General features: G+C 36.2%; 1 protein-coding gene across 1 annotated transcript in view; it reads left to right on the top strand.

Annotated features, from left to right (window-relative positions):
- UCHL3 (ubiquitin C-terminal hydrolase L3) overlaps nucleotides 1–16,000 on the top strand; it is a 41,981-nt gene that overhangs the window by 14,714 nt on the left and 11,267 nt on the right. Inside the window, exon 6 of the mRNA XM_063392227.1 lies at nucleotides 342–389. Coding sequence (XP_063248297.1) covers nucleotides 342–389 — 48 coding nt within the window. The remainder of the gene's footprint in view (nucleotides 1–341; nucleotides 390–16,000) is intronic.

Genomic DNA, 16,000 nt, shown 5'->3' on the forward strand with positions numbered 1-16,000 from the left:
AGATTTTCGACATTTTGTATGGAAACGTCGGACACAAAATGACTGATCAGAGCTTCTAACTAAATTACTTTTTCTGCTCAAAATGATAGATAAAAAAATGCTCGTTGTGTTTTCTGTGTGTAAAAGTGTTATTACAAACTCTCAGATATTTGCCCTGAATTGACTGTTAATGAAACTCAAGTAGTGGTCTTCTGAGATTCTTGGAGGTGGAGATTATTTGTTTATCTTTCTGAACAAAAATAGTTACATCTATGCAATTGATAAAATGAAGTGCAAAAATGGTTCTTACAACACTGAAAATCTCTCATTAAAGGTCTGATTGAAATGTATTTTAATTTTAGGCCATTCGTGTCACTCATGAATCCAGTGCCCATGAAGGTCAGACTGAGGTATCCATTTTTTTAAAAAGTCTTCGTTTATATCTACTTTGAGTTGCATATAATTGTCATGAAAGCAATCATATATTAAAGGTTTACAGTGAAATTGAGATTATTGCTTGGTTTTCAGTATTGTGTCGTTAGTCCAAAATTAAGTGGCATTGCTGCGAGGAAAACCAAGCTTGAAGCTTGGGGGCTTTGTTTGTTTGTTTGTGGGTTTTGGTGGTGGGGGTTGTTTGCATTAGGTTTCTTCAGCTCTTATTGAACATGAAAGATCTTTCTAAACTTCATTTCAGAGTAAAACAGACAGTAACAGAAACTTGAGGGTTTGATGTTGCACATTTGTAGGTAAGGCTGTAACATGCATAGTAACCATACAAGTGTAATGAACATTTTATGAGAGTTTGAAAAGTTACAATCCAGGAAAAGAATTAGTCTAACAGTTGGTTTGCAGTTGTGTGTGTGCTGTTTGTATACAATACAAATTCAGATAAATTCTTACTCATATATACATTTATAAGCATTTATGCCCCAACAGATTGTATTATATGGAAAAAACAACCTGAAAGTTGACAAAAAAAAAAAACCCTGAAATAATCATAAACTTGAACGTTCAACATTTTTCTGCTTCAGTCATACTAAGTCAGTTTTTCATCTTCTCGTTCAGATTTCAGTATCTGTTCCACAAAAAAACTGATTGAAATGTTCCTAGACTACTTTGTTTGACTTTAAGAGAAACAATTATATATTTGGCCGTGGCTCCACTGATTCATCCATTCTCTCCTTTTTAAATGCCGTGGGTGACGTTTCCTTTTTTTTTTTTTGTGCAGTGTCTTCTATACAATGTAGGAGAAAGCAAAGTAGTCCTTTCTGTTCCCCATTGCCCTGTCTGGAAATGGAAATGATGAGAATGGGTTTAACTATTTCTGTTATTGATACTCAACTTCCTTGGCGGTATTTTCTTTAAAAAAACCACACCACTCTCTCTTCTTTCCTCGTTCCCTAAATTAGTTGAGGTTCTATATTTCAAGAAGCAGCACAACAAATTTGTATTTTTTTCTTTTCTAAGTAAGAGACCTAAAAATCTGGTCTGTTTTTTTTTTTTTTCAAATGAGTCCATTTCTAGATATTCTTGGCCAGGTCAGAAAGAGTGATTATTCCAACAAATTGCTGGAGACTGAATCTTTTCCTAAGATCCTTGTGAAAGAGAAACTTCTTTAGTTATTTTAATGTACTGTGAGGTTCATGTAAGAACGCAATCTGTCTTTGCGTTCTTCTGGCAAGTATTATGGAATGATTGGGAAAGAAAAATGCAAGGGCTGTGTGTTTTGAGAGTCTTCATGAAGATTCAGGAAGCACCTAAGTGATGATGGAATCTCCTAATAATGGACAGTTAACTTCTTGAACTTCCACTAATTAATTTGTTTCCTGATCAAGATAACCACAATACAAAAGATTGATAATTGCATGGAAACATGAAGACTTTTCTTCATCTTCACATAATAAAAAATTACTAGATTGTCTTAGCAACCATGCCTAAACACAGATATTGAATAGCTAGTTTCCTTGCCAGTTATTAATTATTCCATTTTGTATAACTCTGTCTGTAAGCAATTCAATATGGATATTCCTTAGACTGAAAAAGTGAAATAACTTTTTCCTGTCTTTTTGTTTCAAAAGTTGAAATAGTACAAAGACTGAATACATTTCCCGGGATCATTTTTCAGAATAGTTCTCATCCATCAACCAAGGAGGGAAGAAACAAACAAGTTTTGTTACTGGAACATCAAATTGCCTGGAAATCCTGTCCTACCAGCTGATAGTTGAACAAGGCAGCAAGGCCTCCACATTCATTGGTACCGGAGGACTTGCTTTACTTTAAAGTAAAATTCTTCTTAAGTGAAACAAAATATGAAACATGAATATGCTGAGAAGTGTAACTGAGAGTTGAAGTGAGTTAATCTCTTCTTCCTTCCATGGGTACATTTTAAATGTCACTGTGTACTTTCCATGTAGTGTTTGAAGGGACTGATAAACAGCAGGATCTTGCAGGTGCTGCATATGCAGGTCATAGGGGTTTTTGACTTATCCTGTGGGGTAAGTTGAGGATTTCTAGCACCTTTTGGGTAAGAAAGAAAGAAAGAAGAGAATCCTATTCCTCCTGCATATCTGTTACTTGTTACAATTACTTTCCTGAGAATTTAAAGTTCCTTTAAGAGCACTGGAAAGGAATATGGTTGCCTTTCTATGACTGGGGTTTTTGATCTCCATGCAATCAACTGTCCAAACAGCCAAGGCATGTTGCATAGAAATCTTTCCTTTGAGTAAAGTGGCTTACTTAGTTGCTTGATGATAGTAGGTGCTGTATAATTAGTTCTTTTGAACAAAAAGTCCTTCCTAGGTCTCTTACAGATTTAAAAGTTAAGAAAACATGCAGGCCTGCTTTTTCTGAGGATGACTAACTTGGCTTGTGTTCTTCATGAGAAATGCCTGCTCTGTGGGTAGTTCTGTCCCTTAGATAGGTATTGAATACTACTGTCCATCATATTTTTAGAAAGTCATGCTTAAATTAATCTGTGTTAGACAGAATGACTTCCAAAAGTGGGATGGATAGCAGTCAATACCACTGATCTGTTTAGGAAAGAAGGATGTTCCCTTCCACCATGCAAAACACACCATCATACAATTGAGATAAAGTTAGATTTCCTGGAATCATGAGCTGCAGAAGGTTTAAAAATAGCAGAGTACAGGTAGGTTCTCTTCTCATAATACTGTTTAGTGGGTTTGGTTTTATTTTTTTCTAGGTTCTGATATTTCAGATATTTGAGGATTCAGTCTTTAATACTTATGAGTAAAGTCTTTATTTGTTGATTGCCCTTGACAGTCTTGCTATGTCTGCAGATTTGTCTTATAATCTCAGTGACTACTTAGTTTTTACAATATGCTAATGCATTTGCTGCTTTTTTTCTGTTTCATGTACATAAGTATTTCAAACCTCAAAATAAAACAAGTCAAAATCAGAAGTAAGAGCATAAGGCAGTGCCATCTTCCTAGTATCTGTGTATTCTGTCATCTTGTCTGGTGGGTAGGATTTGTTTCTTAGTATAATCTGTAATCGTAATGTTTTTTCTCCTAAATTTTATATGTTTAAAGAGTTCTTCTCGGGTGGGAAAAAACCCCACGCTTGGCAAGGGATTACTTCTGGTGGGCTTCTAGATTCCAGATGGTGACTGCTGGAATTTACAGTGATCAGTCTGCTTGTGGGATGTATCACTACTGTAGGATCTGTTTGGCTGAACATGAGGATGAATTGCTGAGCAAGTGGATTGAAGCTGAAAACTACAGAATGTTCTGCCTTGATGGGTGCTTTAACAGTTTTCCCAAGTTTGATAGATGTGATTAATTTGTTTAATTAAAAAATCCCCCAGAAGCTACTTTTCTTGAAAATAAAAGAGGGTTTTTTTCTTTTAAGAACTGTTAAGCAGTTTTCATTTTGATAATTCATTTCAAGTGTGCTAATTAAAAAAGTTGTAAATTTGCACTTAATCCTTCAGGTCAGGTTTTGGACCAGGTTCTGTTCATACTTCTGGATTGTGTGGCTCTCTGTCTCACTTGATTGCTATAGTAGAGCAAATGAATAGCTAAAACAGTCTTATGGGTACTTTTTATGGATACTTCTGTGTAAAAAAATGTAGGTCTGTTTAAAATTACTTTGGTAGCAAGCAGTAAGATCTGGGAATGGTTCCACAGAAGAAGTGTCTTGTTGGCCTCAAGGGTGGTTTGATTCTGGTTTGGTGTTCAAGTGCCATAATGAGGGCAGTTAATGTAAGATTCCTGTAACAGTATTTCTGTTGAAATTTATGGTGATGAAGCTTACACCTTCTCAAATGACAGGTATTTCATATCCAAAGCTGCCGAAAAATAAAGAATCTGGGTCTTTGCCTTAGAGCTTCATAGATCCAGTGTACTCTTTTCTGTGTGAGAGTTCCTGAACTGCAGATCTTGTTGAGGGCAGAATTGGTGCCAGACACTCAAGATCCTCTTTATTCTTCCATGAGTCTTCTGCTGAGCCTACACTTCTATTTATAATATCTAGGATGTCTTAAGATGTGGAAAATAGAACCTGTTTCTTTGCAGAACTTTTAATCTGATCCTTATTTTATTGCTTTGTGCTGAGCTGCCTTTGAGTTTTTCCTTTTGTTTTGCATTTGGCTTTTTTTCCCTTGTTCTTCTGATACCTCATTGAGCAGTTCATAGGCTTTGAAACCCTGTACTGCCACACACCTTAACATTTCTAATACCCTCTTACAAGAAACCAAAACCACCCTCTCCCTTTCAAAAATATTAAAATGACAGTTTGTGGATCTGCATTAGCTGTCTAATCAACAGTGAACAATAATAACAAAGTTATGGCAATATTTGAGAGAGGAAAAGTACCAATTTATAGCAGTGATCAGGATGAGGTTCACATCTACCTTTTGTTTGTATTGCATCTTGTATTCTTTACTTTCAAAACAATTGTAATTGTTAGCAAGTAACAGATTAGAATATCTGAGGGGAACATTTTTGGGAAACAGGAAAACGTGTTACTAAATGAAGTAGATTTCCAGCTCTAGAGTCTTTTGCAGAGTAAATAAATTTTGAAATTGAAGTTGGGGAAGAAACTTATTTTGTATCCTACCTCCTCATTTGCATTAGTAATATAAAGTTACTATATAGTTGCCTGGGAGGGTAGGAGAGGAGGAAAATGCAAAGGCACACTTTGTATAGAAATAAGCCAGTAGAAATTGTTTAGTTCAATTAAACAATTTGATATTTCAGGGAAGTTATTCCAGGTATAAAATATTATCTGTACCAATTCTTGAAATAAATGACCTTTTTAATATGTGACTATAATAATATGAATAGAAGATACTTTTGATCTGCTCTCATATTAGTGACATCTATATCCAGTACTTTTGCAACTGTGCTTCGTTACAGCTCAATTCTACAGTAAGGAAAATGGCAAGCTATGCCCCAGAAATCTTCTAAAAAGACTAATTTGCCTCTAAGCAAGGAATTAGATCTGGAGAATAATTCATATTCAATTTCTGCATTTCTCAAGGCTTTGACATGCTTGAACTCCTGTTTGAGTGCTATTTTGGTAATAGTATCTGAAGTTTTAATCAGCTTTGTGTATCTGTGGCTGTTAAAATCGTTCTGGATTGGCAGGTTTCCTACAGTATCTTCATGGGCTTCCCAAACAGCTTCCTGAAACAGCTGATCCTGTAGGCTTGTAGGAGCTAATGCTGGCACAGAGGGGTTACAGGCACACTCCTGGGAAGAGAGAAGAAAGTTTAACAGACGAGACTTAGATCAGCTTTTGTGAACAGCAAATACTCAAATAATTGTGCTATAAGTGATTAGCAGGCTGTTTTTGCATCATCAAGGTATCACTAACTGCTCTCAGTGGCTTTCCATATCAGTTTTTGATGTAAAGTACAAGTGATAGAGTGAACTTTTTACGATGTCATGTGGTACTTGTGGCATGTGGAACCACTTTTGTGATGGAGGTAAAAATTGTTTTGGACAGGGGAGTTTGAGCAACATTTATGCATTACTGCTTAGCAGAATGTGATTTGTGGTCTTTGGGAAGTTTACTTGTTTGTGTTACTACAGCATGGCTGTAGTTGGCAAAATGTTTCAATCAAGCAAATAAACACGAGTGATATGGCCACGTGAAATACCTGTGCTGGATATTGGTTAGAGAGTAGTAAGACCTATGCTGGATATTGGCTAGAGAGTAATAAGAACTTTTGATGTTGGAGCTAAATTCTTAGGGGACAATTAAGAGCTCTTACATGCATGTCTTTTCTTCCTCTTCCTCAGAGGCTGATGAGAATATCCATCTAAACAAAGTTTAACCTACAGTTTTAAGGATTAGTTGTTTAAGAAGAGGAGGATAGAAGAAAACAGAACTGCAGAATAAAATATATCGACTATTAAAGGAGGGCAGAGAAGACACTGCCTTTGTTCTGTAACTTCTCCTGTTTGGGTTATTTTAGTACACTTTCTACATCTCTTTCCCAACTGACAGCTTTGGCTACTAGAACTCTGTGTTGAGCGAAAGGAGGCTCAGAATTGAATGGACTGAGGTGCAGCATCTGGGCTGCTACTTCAAGTGGAAATAACGTTCTTGCACCTCATTAGACCTTTATCAAAAATATTGATTAAAAAATCAGCCTTTGAAGAAATCAAAACTGGTATTTATACCAAGAGAGTCAAATATCACAAATAAGAACATGTCTCAGATGTTCACAAAAAGCTTAAATACTGGCGCACATCAGTATGTTTACTTAGATACACTTCTTGTTCACGAGTATGATCAGGAATATTTTTAAACGTGGATTGAAGTTGTCAGCCTCTAAAAACACTACCACAGCTTGATTTCTTCTTTAACTCAAAACATAACTGCAAACTGTAGTCTATAAACTTGTTTCATGTGCCTGGAGAACTATAATCTTGCTTGGAATGCACGAAGTTAGACTTTGATCACAGTAACAGTCGTTAACATTGGCAAGAGCTAAGTAGAATCAATGCACTCTGTTCCCAACTGCTATAAAACTTGAACTTTCAAAGATCTCTGGTTCCCTGGGGCATAACAATTTATTGTTAGAAAAGAAACATAAAGAGCTTCCCTTTTGCTCCTGCCAAGCGCATATGGTAGGATTTTTTTCTTAAATTACCCATATTCCTTGATGTTTCTTCAGAACAATCCATAGTCTTCTAAAGAAACATTTGCATCTTGAGAGAATATAAAATCAATTATGTAACTGTTTCATACATGATTTTTAACTTGGCATTGGAGAACAAACATGTAATCTCTCTTGTAAAGGTGGTGAAGTTGCCTAAAATTTTAGCTATGGCTTTTTTTCTTTTACAGTCTACAAAGTAAAAGTGTAAAGAAAGGAGCTTACTAAACTCATGTGAAATGTCTTGGAAATTGTGCTTGGTTAGTCTGTGACTCATTGCATTGCCATGCTATCTAATGTGTTAGTGTTTGAGACATGCATTAATCTGATTTCTATACTGAGCAAATTGCTAATAAGGTATTAATACAGTAGAATTGTTATTCTGGATCTTATGCTTAACCATAAAATCTGCATGAAGGAATTCTGATTCATAGGATGAAACATAAATATAGAGGATATTCGCACCCATAAAGCCACCCATGGATTTAAATAACAAGTTTATGAGAAATAAATAACACAAGTAAAAAAACGTTTCTACAGTTTTGCACCCAACATCTCTACCAATCAACTGTCATAAGTTTGTTTGGTTTTCTTTTTCGTTTGTTTGGTTTTTTGCATCTCTCCAATCCATAATGCTTCCTGTGCTGTTCTTGCGCTATCTGTAAGAGACAGCAAGCAGCAGGGTATGCATGTGTGACAGGTGATGGCTGAGTTCACAGTCAACCTCTTGCCCTTAGGCAGAAGTGAAAATGATTTGGCTCTCTATTTTTTTTCTTTATCAAACCACTAATTCGGAAGGAGAAGATCAGAAGAACTTAAAATTCTTAACACTTGGAACATTTTACCAAGATGGCTGAAGCTAGACAGTGGGCTAAAACTTCACAGAGAACTGATGTTGCATCAACTGACCTTGCTCAAGAAAGCACTCCAAAAATACAGGATTTGGTGTGCAACAATGCTGTTTAATTTATTTCAGAAAAAATACCTTGTGAAGGAAAAACTATTTAATAAAAAAAATCTAGTTAATTTAGATTTTGCAGAGCTCCCTCATCTTTGAAATTTTTTTTTGTGATTCCACTTTTTTTGATCACAGAAGTCACCATTGTGATAATCTAGCTTGACTTTTGCCTAACATAGACCATAGAACTTAATTTTATATCTTCAGGGAGAGATAAATTACAACTAACTTTGGAAAGATTTTTTTGGGGTGCTCTGATCTCACCATTTTTCTTCTCTTTACCCATATGTCTAGCAAAGTAATGCTCTTGGGATATTGTCCATTCTTGTTCAACTTACATGGCAAATACTGTAAATATTTTTTTATAGCTGCAGAAGGACTAACCCAAGTGACTGGTGCAGATGTTGATCTGCTAGCAGATGTAGCCCAGTTTGGTCTGTAATCTCAGTTTCAATACATATTGATGTTGGTAATTGTAATGTTGGCAAAGCAAATAGGTCTGTGAGGACTGGAGTTTATGGATTTTAACTTCCTAAGAATTAGCATGTTGTTCAGGCTTTTGTTGCATGTAAGGAATATCTACAACAAGCTTTTCTTGCAGTCGAAATACACACAATGTCTCTAGTTCATGTGAATTCTGTGGTGTATTGTTGGAGATGAGCTCATGAAGCATCTTCTGCCTCTGTGGAATTCTTCTTTTGTCAGACTCCTCTCCTCTGTCTGGCTGCTTATCTTTTTATAAAAACTTGAAGGAAGTTAATGTCTCTCAAGATTTCACCACAGCCACCATAGGCTTGAAATACTGTTGAGAAATTTAAAACCCTTGTGAAGGAAAAAGGAGGAAGAGGATTTTTTCAGACAGTGTGATACATAGATTTACTTTGCATGTAAAAAACCCAGTAATGATAATGACTAAGGAAGAAGAACACTTAGTTTTAACTACAATGCAGACACTTTAAAATATTGGGTTTAATTCAATAATGAGCAATTATTTAAGAAAAGCAAAGTTATAAAAGGTGGTGGGTAAAAGTAATTGATAGCTACTACCCTCTCTGAGAATAATCTTAAAGCTGTAATAACCCTTACATTGCCCACTTGTCTGGAAAAGTTGTACATTTTATTGTTGCTTCAGCCTTCTCCCATCTCTGCTCCAGGGATTACTGTAGGGGATCTATATGGTGAACAGCATACTGGGAGGAGTCCCTGCACACTTATGGAACAGTGCAGCTGAGCAGATGCAGAATATGTGCCATGGCCTCTGATCCCAGGCTTGTACCTATGAAACAATGAACAGGACTGAAAGCATGCTATCTCCTTGTGTTTCCCAAGTTTCCAGACATGTTGTTATGCAGTTAAAGCCCATTTCATCTCTGTCCCGGTGCAGCCAGCGTTTCTTTCTACACAGTGACACAACCTCCAAATGGAGTAAAGAAAAGAAGCCTCTTTCTCAGCACAGGATGGGAGCTGACAGGCAGGGAAGCTTCCAAAGGGAAGAGTAGCATGGGCTTGAACTTTCCACTGCAAGGATGCTCTGAACCTGAATTTCCAGATAGATGAATTTCTGTAGCCACTAGCAAGTTAATCAGTAATATGTACTTTTTTTTAGAAATGGTCATGCAATACCAGATGCTGCTTTGTCCTGTCAGGTCTTCAGTGCATTACATGTGGACTGAAATAATTTGCTGGATTGGGTTCCACAAATAAGATGAGCAAACAGATCCCTGTGTCTAGAACCTGACAGGTTTGGGTATGAATTAAGCCATGAGCTCCTTGGGACTATCTAACTTAGGCACTTTTAGGTATGTGCAAAAGCATAGCTCTTGGTGCCTGGACCAACTTTGTATGTGATTCCTTTTAGATCTTAGATTTTAGTAACAGTTATATATAGGAGTGACTTTTGGACTGGGGCAGATGGTAATTGCATGAATATTTTCTGGATCTACTCCATGAAGCTTTTAACTTCTTTGTAATTTTTTTTTTTTTTTTTTTTTTTGCATTTCAGACAATAAACTTGATGTGCATACTGGTTTATGTGACAATAACATTCAATTCTACTTCAGGGCTTTTGTTTTACCAGTTCAGATATTTGACCTGTTATAATTTTCAGCACAGGAATATGCTCCTGTGATCTTTTCTTCTGGTGAAGTTAGACTAATTCTCTCTTTTCTGCAATTTCTAGCTGTTAATAAATTTTGTTTGAATAGTGTCTCAAGTTAGGATTTGTCTTCTGTATTTTAAATTAAATGTGAAATGTATGACTGTATTCTTTATTTGGAGATGTGTATTTAACATTCATTTCATAGTCATATTGACATGTAATTTTTTTTATATTCATTTGAAAACAACTTCAGTTCACATAGCCTAATTTGTGCTTAATATTAAAACAATGCATAGAAATTTCTGATTATTACAGCTTTGTTAATTAGCCACAATCCAGTATTAAGTTTGCTTTTCCAGAATTCCTGTATACCGTCTGCTGAAATTTCACTCTTACAGATGCAAAAGTATATTTTCCATGGAGAGGAAGTTTCTCGTTCTCTTAGTTGATCTCACTAGGGGATCCACTAGTACAGGAAATAAAGGATAAAAAGATTCAATGAATGAAAGTAAAAATCAGGACAAAAACTAACTAGAAATACTAAAATATGAGTTGCCCTAAATGGCATTCTATGGTATAAATTCAGTTTTGAAAACCTAAAGTATTTCTTGGTGTTGTTGCACTCAGGCAAGGGGTATTTTTAATATTTTCTCATTATTTTAGCAATATTGGCCAGAAGACAAATAAGTGCAATAAAGAAGAATGGTAGAATCATGGACTTGTGGTAAAAATGGTAACAAAACTAAAAAAAAAAGGCTCGCAAAAAAAAAACTTTCAATATTGTGGTCATCCCTGTACAGTTAAACAATTCTTACACTTGGTATTGTTCAAATCTTAAAATGGTTTCACAGTAATTATACAGGAGTCCTAAAAAATAGGATTTTTTTCAGAGCAAAAGTATACAGTTTAACAGCTTCTAGTCAATGGAATGCATCAGAGTATCATACTCTCAGCAAGGTTTTTGGTTTCATTTTTTTTAACTGTTTCTCAATAAAAAGATAGTCTAATTCAGATTCTTGGAAGACTTAGCAATCCTGTCTGTTATGATGGCAGCAGCTTACAAAACTGTAAAACATACAAGTGTCTCTTGCCTTTTGTCATGAACAGTCTAGTCAGCAAAACTGTTAAATTTCTGCCTACCAGCAGGTTCTAATCTTAGAGGTTCCTCCCTGCTTGGGAGGTCTGTGAACTATGAGGAATTCTAGAAGCAGTCTTTTATCAGTCATCTTTTGAAATTTTCTTAAGCAAGCTGAGAACAAATAGTTTTTAAAGCTATCTGATAAATTATCTAAACATAAAACATCTCATTTTAGATTAGTTCTTCAAGTGAAGAATATGAAAAAAACCCAGTCAGTAATACAGAGAAACTCTAATAGCCATTAAACCTTTCTGTCACAGAAGCATTGTCATTGCTTCATTCCTTTTTATTCATGTAGTTCCATTTTTGGATTGGAGGTTTTCTAGTTTTGTCCTCTTTTATGAGGAGCTGCTGAGATGTAGGGAATGGATCAGAATGTTTGAAATTAAAGGGAAAAACCAAATTGTGACAAACCTGTGGAAAACTGTGTTCTCTGGACAGGGTAAGAGACTTGGTAACATTCCATGATTGTCTTTGAGCTCTACAGTTTCTACTGTACTTGATGCTTCCTCTTCATGAAGCATTCCTAACCCTATCTTCCTTCTTTAAGGTCAGCAATATGGGAGCAGAAAGAACCAATTCATTGTCCCACTCAAGATAGGGAAAAAAAAAAAGAGAACTAAGATTAGTTGCTTCAAAAGTAATAAATAATACAGAGAAAGTAAATAGTTTTGACTGGCACTACAGTGACTTGTTTTGACTAATAAGAGTGAAAATATTTTTTTTTTAGAGAAGCTATCTAATGCTTGGTTTTCACAGCCCCTACTGGAGTCATTCCATTGAATGTATAATTTGGGACATACCTTAAGGAACAGCAGTTTCTGTTCTACCTGCCCATACCTGGCAGGTCTCAGGGCAGATCAAGTGGGGTGTCAGGGATGAGTTACTGTGTTGGCTTGTGGGTCTCTGCAGGATTGGTTCTAAGAACTGTTCTGTTGAACAGACTGTCAGTGACATGGAAGACAATACCAGGATGAGCAGATTGCAGCCTTCCAGGTACCTGAAGGAAGCCTTCAAGAGAGCTGGAGAGAGACTATGCAAGGGCATGTAGTGACAGGATGAAGGGGCATGGCTTCAAACTGAAAGACAGTGGGCTTAGATTAGACATTAGGAAGAAATTCCTTACTGTGAGGGTAGTGAGGCAATGGAAAAGGTTGCCCAGAGAAGTTGTGGATGACTCATGCCTGGAAGTGTCCAAGGCCAGTTTGGGTGGGGCTCTGAGCAACCCGGTGTAATGGAAGGTGTCCCTGCCTACAGTGGGAATTTTAACTAGATGATCTCTAAGGTAGGTTCTTCCAATCCAAACCATTCCATGATTCTGTGATTAAAATACACCCAAAACCTACAGGCAGTGGAAAAAGATCAAGAGATAGTAAAGAACAAGACATCAACACAGGACAATCTGGATAACCCATTAGATTAGCTTCAAACAAAGGAGTGTTTTTCTGAGACCAAATAAAAGCTGTGTAATTAGCACAAAAGGTTAACTTCATTTCTTGACAGAAGGTGAGGGGTTCTCTGAAAGGCTCCAGATAACACTGGGAATTTTTACATATTTCAAGATACTAGCGGATGAAATGCTGAAGATGAGCTCCCGGTTTGGCATCATGGCCAGGTGAATAATGTAATTGATTGTTCATGCTATATCATCAGTGAACAGGAGTAAAAAGGTTGCATTTTCATTTATTATGAATTTTAGTGAACTGGATGAATATGCTACTTATTGTCTCTGTAGCTGTAGACAGGATTGATTGAATTTTTTTCTTTGTTCTGATTTTTTTCAGTAGTAAAATAATTGTTAAGCTTGAATGTTTGTTTTTGTTTTATGAGTATGTTCTGATCCAAGCAAAACTTGAATTTGTTTGGTCCTGTGGCCTGTGTGGGACAGAAGATCAAAACTAAATCATCACAATGGTCCTTTCTGGTCTTAATATATTTACTATAATTTTGTCAGTTGGAGCTGAGAGTCATTTTTAATACTTCTATGGTCTTTCTTCTAATAGTAACAATTTGAATGGTTTAACATAGTCCTACTGCTTCCACGGATACTAAAGGGATCCTGAGTGTTAATGGCAGTACTGCCACTGGCCTGCTATTTTAGAAGAATAGGTGAAAAACTTAGGAAGTTGCATACCTCACCACGGTAAGCTTCCCTTTTCCTTTGCTTTCCTTTTATGTTAGACATGGAACACTATAGAAGCTCTGGGTTCTGTTACCATAGTTACTTGATTATCTTAAATCCCAGAGCAGCACAATCTAGCTTTCCCAAATTGCCAAAGAATTGTTGCTCACAGCTTTTGTAGCTGTAGACAAAACTGATTCTTTCTCTGTTCTTAACTCTTTCTTCCATTAAATGATGCTTAAATAAATCCCCTCTCTCCTCACTTTCCAACACTGTCTCTTGAATGAGTCAGTTAATTTGTGTTCATATTGTGAAGTTCCCTGGGTGTGAATAACCTCTAGCTTATCTGACTATAAACCTCAGATTTGAACAATGTCTTTACTTATTTGCAGTGTTCTTTCATCTTCTCATATGAATTCAACACATTCTTGATTCTTATCTGTGTGATTTGAGCAGTTAAAGGACAGTATACTCAGTAGTGGACACTTTTGCAGTTGCAGGGATGCTATTTCGAGTTTAAGTGGGCTAAGTATGTTCTTTTTTAATGTTTATGTAGTCGTCACCGTCCTCGCTGTCTTCACCACCATGCTCATCGCAGCCCCAGGTTAGCCACAGCAGAACGAAGGCCTCACCATTGTGTCACTCTGCATCCCTCTCCTGGGCCAAACGTAATCATGTAGGTCCTGCAAAGGCTCCCAGTCCGTCAGTCCGTCTGCGTCGGTGGCGGCCCTTGATACGCCTTCCATCTGTCGGGCTTCATTCTGTTGTAAGTGTAGTCCATCTTCAGTCTTTTCTTACTCTGACACCGCTGGCCTTCTGCCATGTAGCTTCAGTCTTCAAGACATTATGTTTTGTTGGGGTCTTTTCTCAACCATTCTTAGGATTTCTTTCTTCCTGGTTTATTTTTTCCCTTTCCACCATGTCAGACAGCAAAAGTACATCATTCCATGCTTTGCTGACCAGGCATTTTTGATTCCATACGTATGCCAAATCGTTTTCAAAGCATAGAAGAAATTTGCCTTTCATGAACTGGCTCTTTTTTTTTGCCATAGGCTCCACATGCACCCTCTTCTTTTCACTTCATCTTCATGATCTTTCATGTGGATCTGCTAAACCAAGGGGCTTCTAATTTTTTTGCCAAGTGATATTATTTCTTCTGTGTTTGGGACCTGGTTTTAGGGTCTCATATGAACCTAGTCTCCTTTTCTTTCATTAACTCTTGGTTAATGGTCCTGGTATTTCAGTAGTGATAAAATGTTTCCTTTAATCCCAAGAGTCTGGTTATTTTCTCACTTGACATCTTGTTTCTTAATCTTCATCTGGTTTATAGGTGAACATTGTAGTTGAAAGGGAAGATAAGAATCAGGAATAAGAATTTTCCAATAAGAAAAGCTTGTCATCAAGTACTTAAACTTTTTTTCCTTCTTCACTCACAGACCACAAAGGTATCTTAAAAATCTGGAAAAAAAAATTCTATGTACAGAGTAGCCAATATTTCTAAATGGCCTGATGGCCACCAGCAGAAACACTGAACTGAAAGAGTCTTTTAGTGCTATTTCATCCTGCTTTTAAGGAGTGATCACACTTCTAGTGCATACATGAACAGAAAAATAAATCTTGGTATGTAGAAGTTGAAGGTCTTAAATGCAAAATTGAGACATTGATTTTGTTTTTATCACTCTTTGATACTGATCACATCTCACCTGTGTTCCTGAAAATTCTCCTTTGAGATATGTGAATTTTTTACAGAGGTGAAATAACTGCTCTGAATGCGGTCCAAATCATTTTCTTTTTCATTCAGATGTCTTTGCACATATGGAAATTCTTAATGTTTTACTGCTATTAAAAATTAGTGTCAAATGCTTCCTCTTCTTTATAGCTTTTGTATTATCCTGATAAATATCTCAAGATGAGGCCTTTTCTCAGACTCCTTTCTCTTCATGTGAACAATAATTGCTTTTATTAATTATCTAGCTCTCATGTAATATTCAGAACTATGGAACATTCTTGATGTTATCATTTGGAGCTAGTTAAATATTTTGGGATTTGAGAAGATGTAAAGTTAAGCACAAATTTAAATTCTTCCCAACTCATGCTTCTTCCCCCTCATTTGTTTCACTGACATTGACAAACATTTGACATTTTACCTGGGGATTTTTATTGTTTAGCAAACCTTGGAAAATTCTATGTTATATTTCTGTAATTTGAAATTGGGATCTTGTTTGAATTTGATTTATCTATGCTTGCTGTTAAGAAAAGACTTACTAAAGGAGACTTGAGCTTGAGTGTGCCTACCTAGAACAAGAGCATTAATTGAACATGAGTTTACTTCAGCAGTAAATAAATGATGAGTTACCTAAAGATGAACATCACAGGATAAGCCTGTTGTCATTATAGCAGAAAACCAAGCTGAGAGTTTTATTAACTTCGCAACACATCTAAAAACAAGTCCTCATCCACTAGTAGTGAGCATTTGCTTTAAAAATGTTCAGAAAATTAGTTTAGCTTTCAATACAACTCTGTTTGGCAAAACAGAGGTTTGCTGCTAGAAGGTTTTAAAATATTATACATTCCCT

The sequence above is a fragment of the Prinia subflava genome, chromosome 3 (assembly GCF_021018805.1).
Source record: "Prinia subflava isolate CZ2003 ecotype Zambia chromosome 3, Cam_Psub_1.2, whole genome shotgun sequence".
Lineage (NCBI taxonomy): Eukaryota > Metazoa > Chordata > Aves > Passeriformes > Cisticolidae > Prinia > Prinia subflava.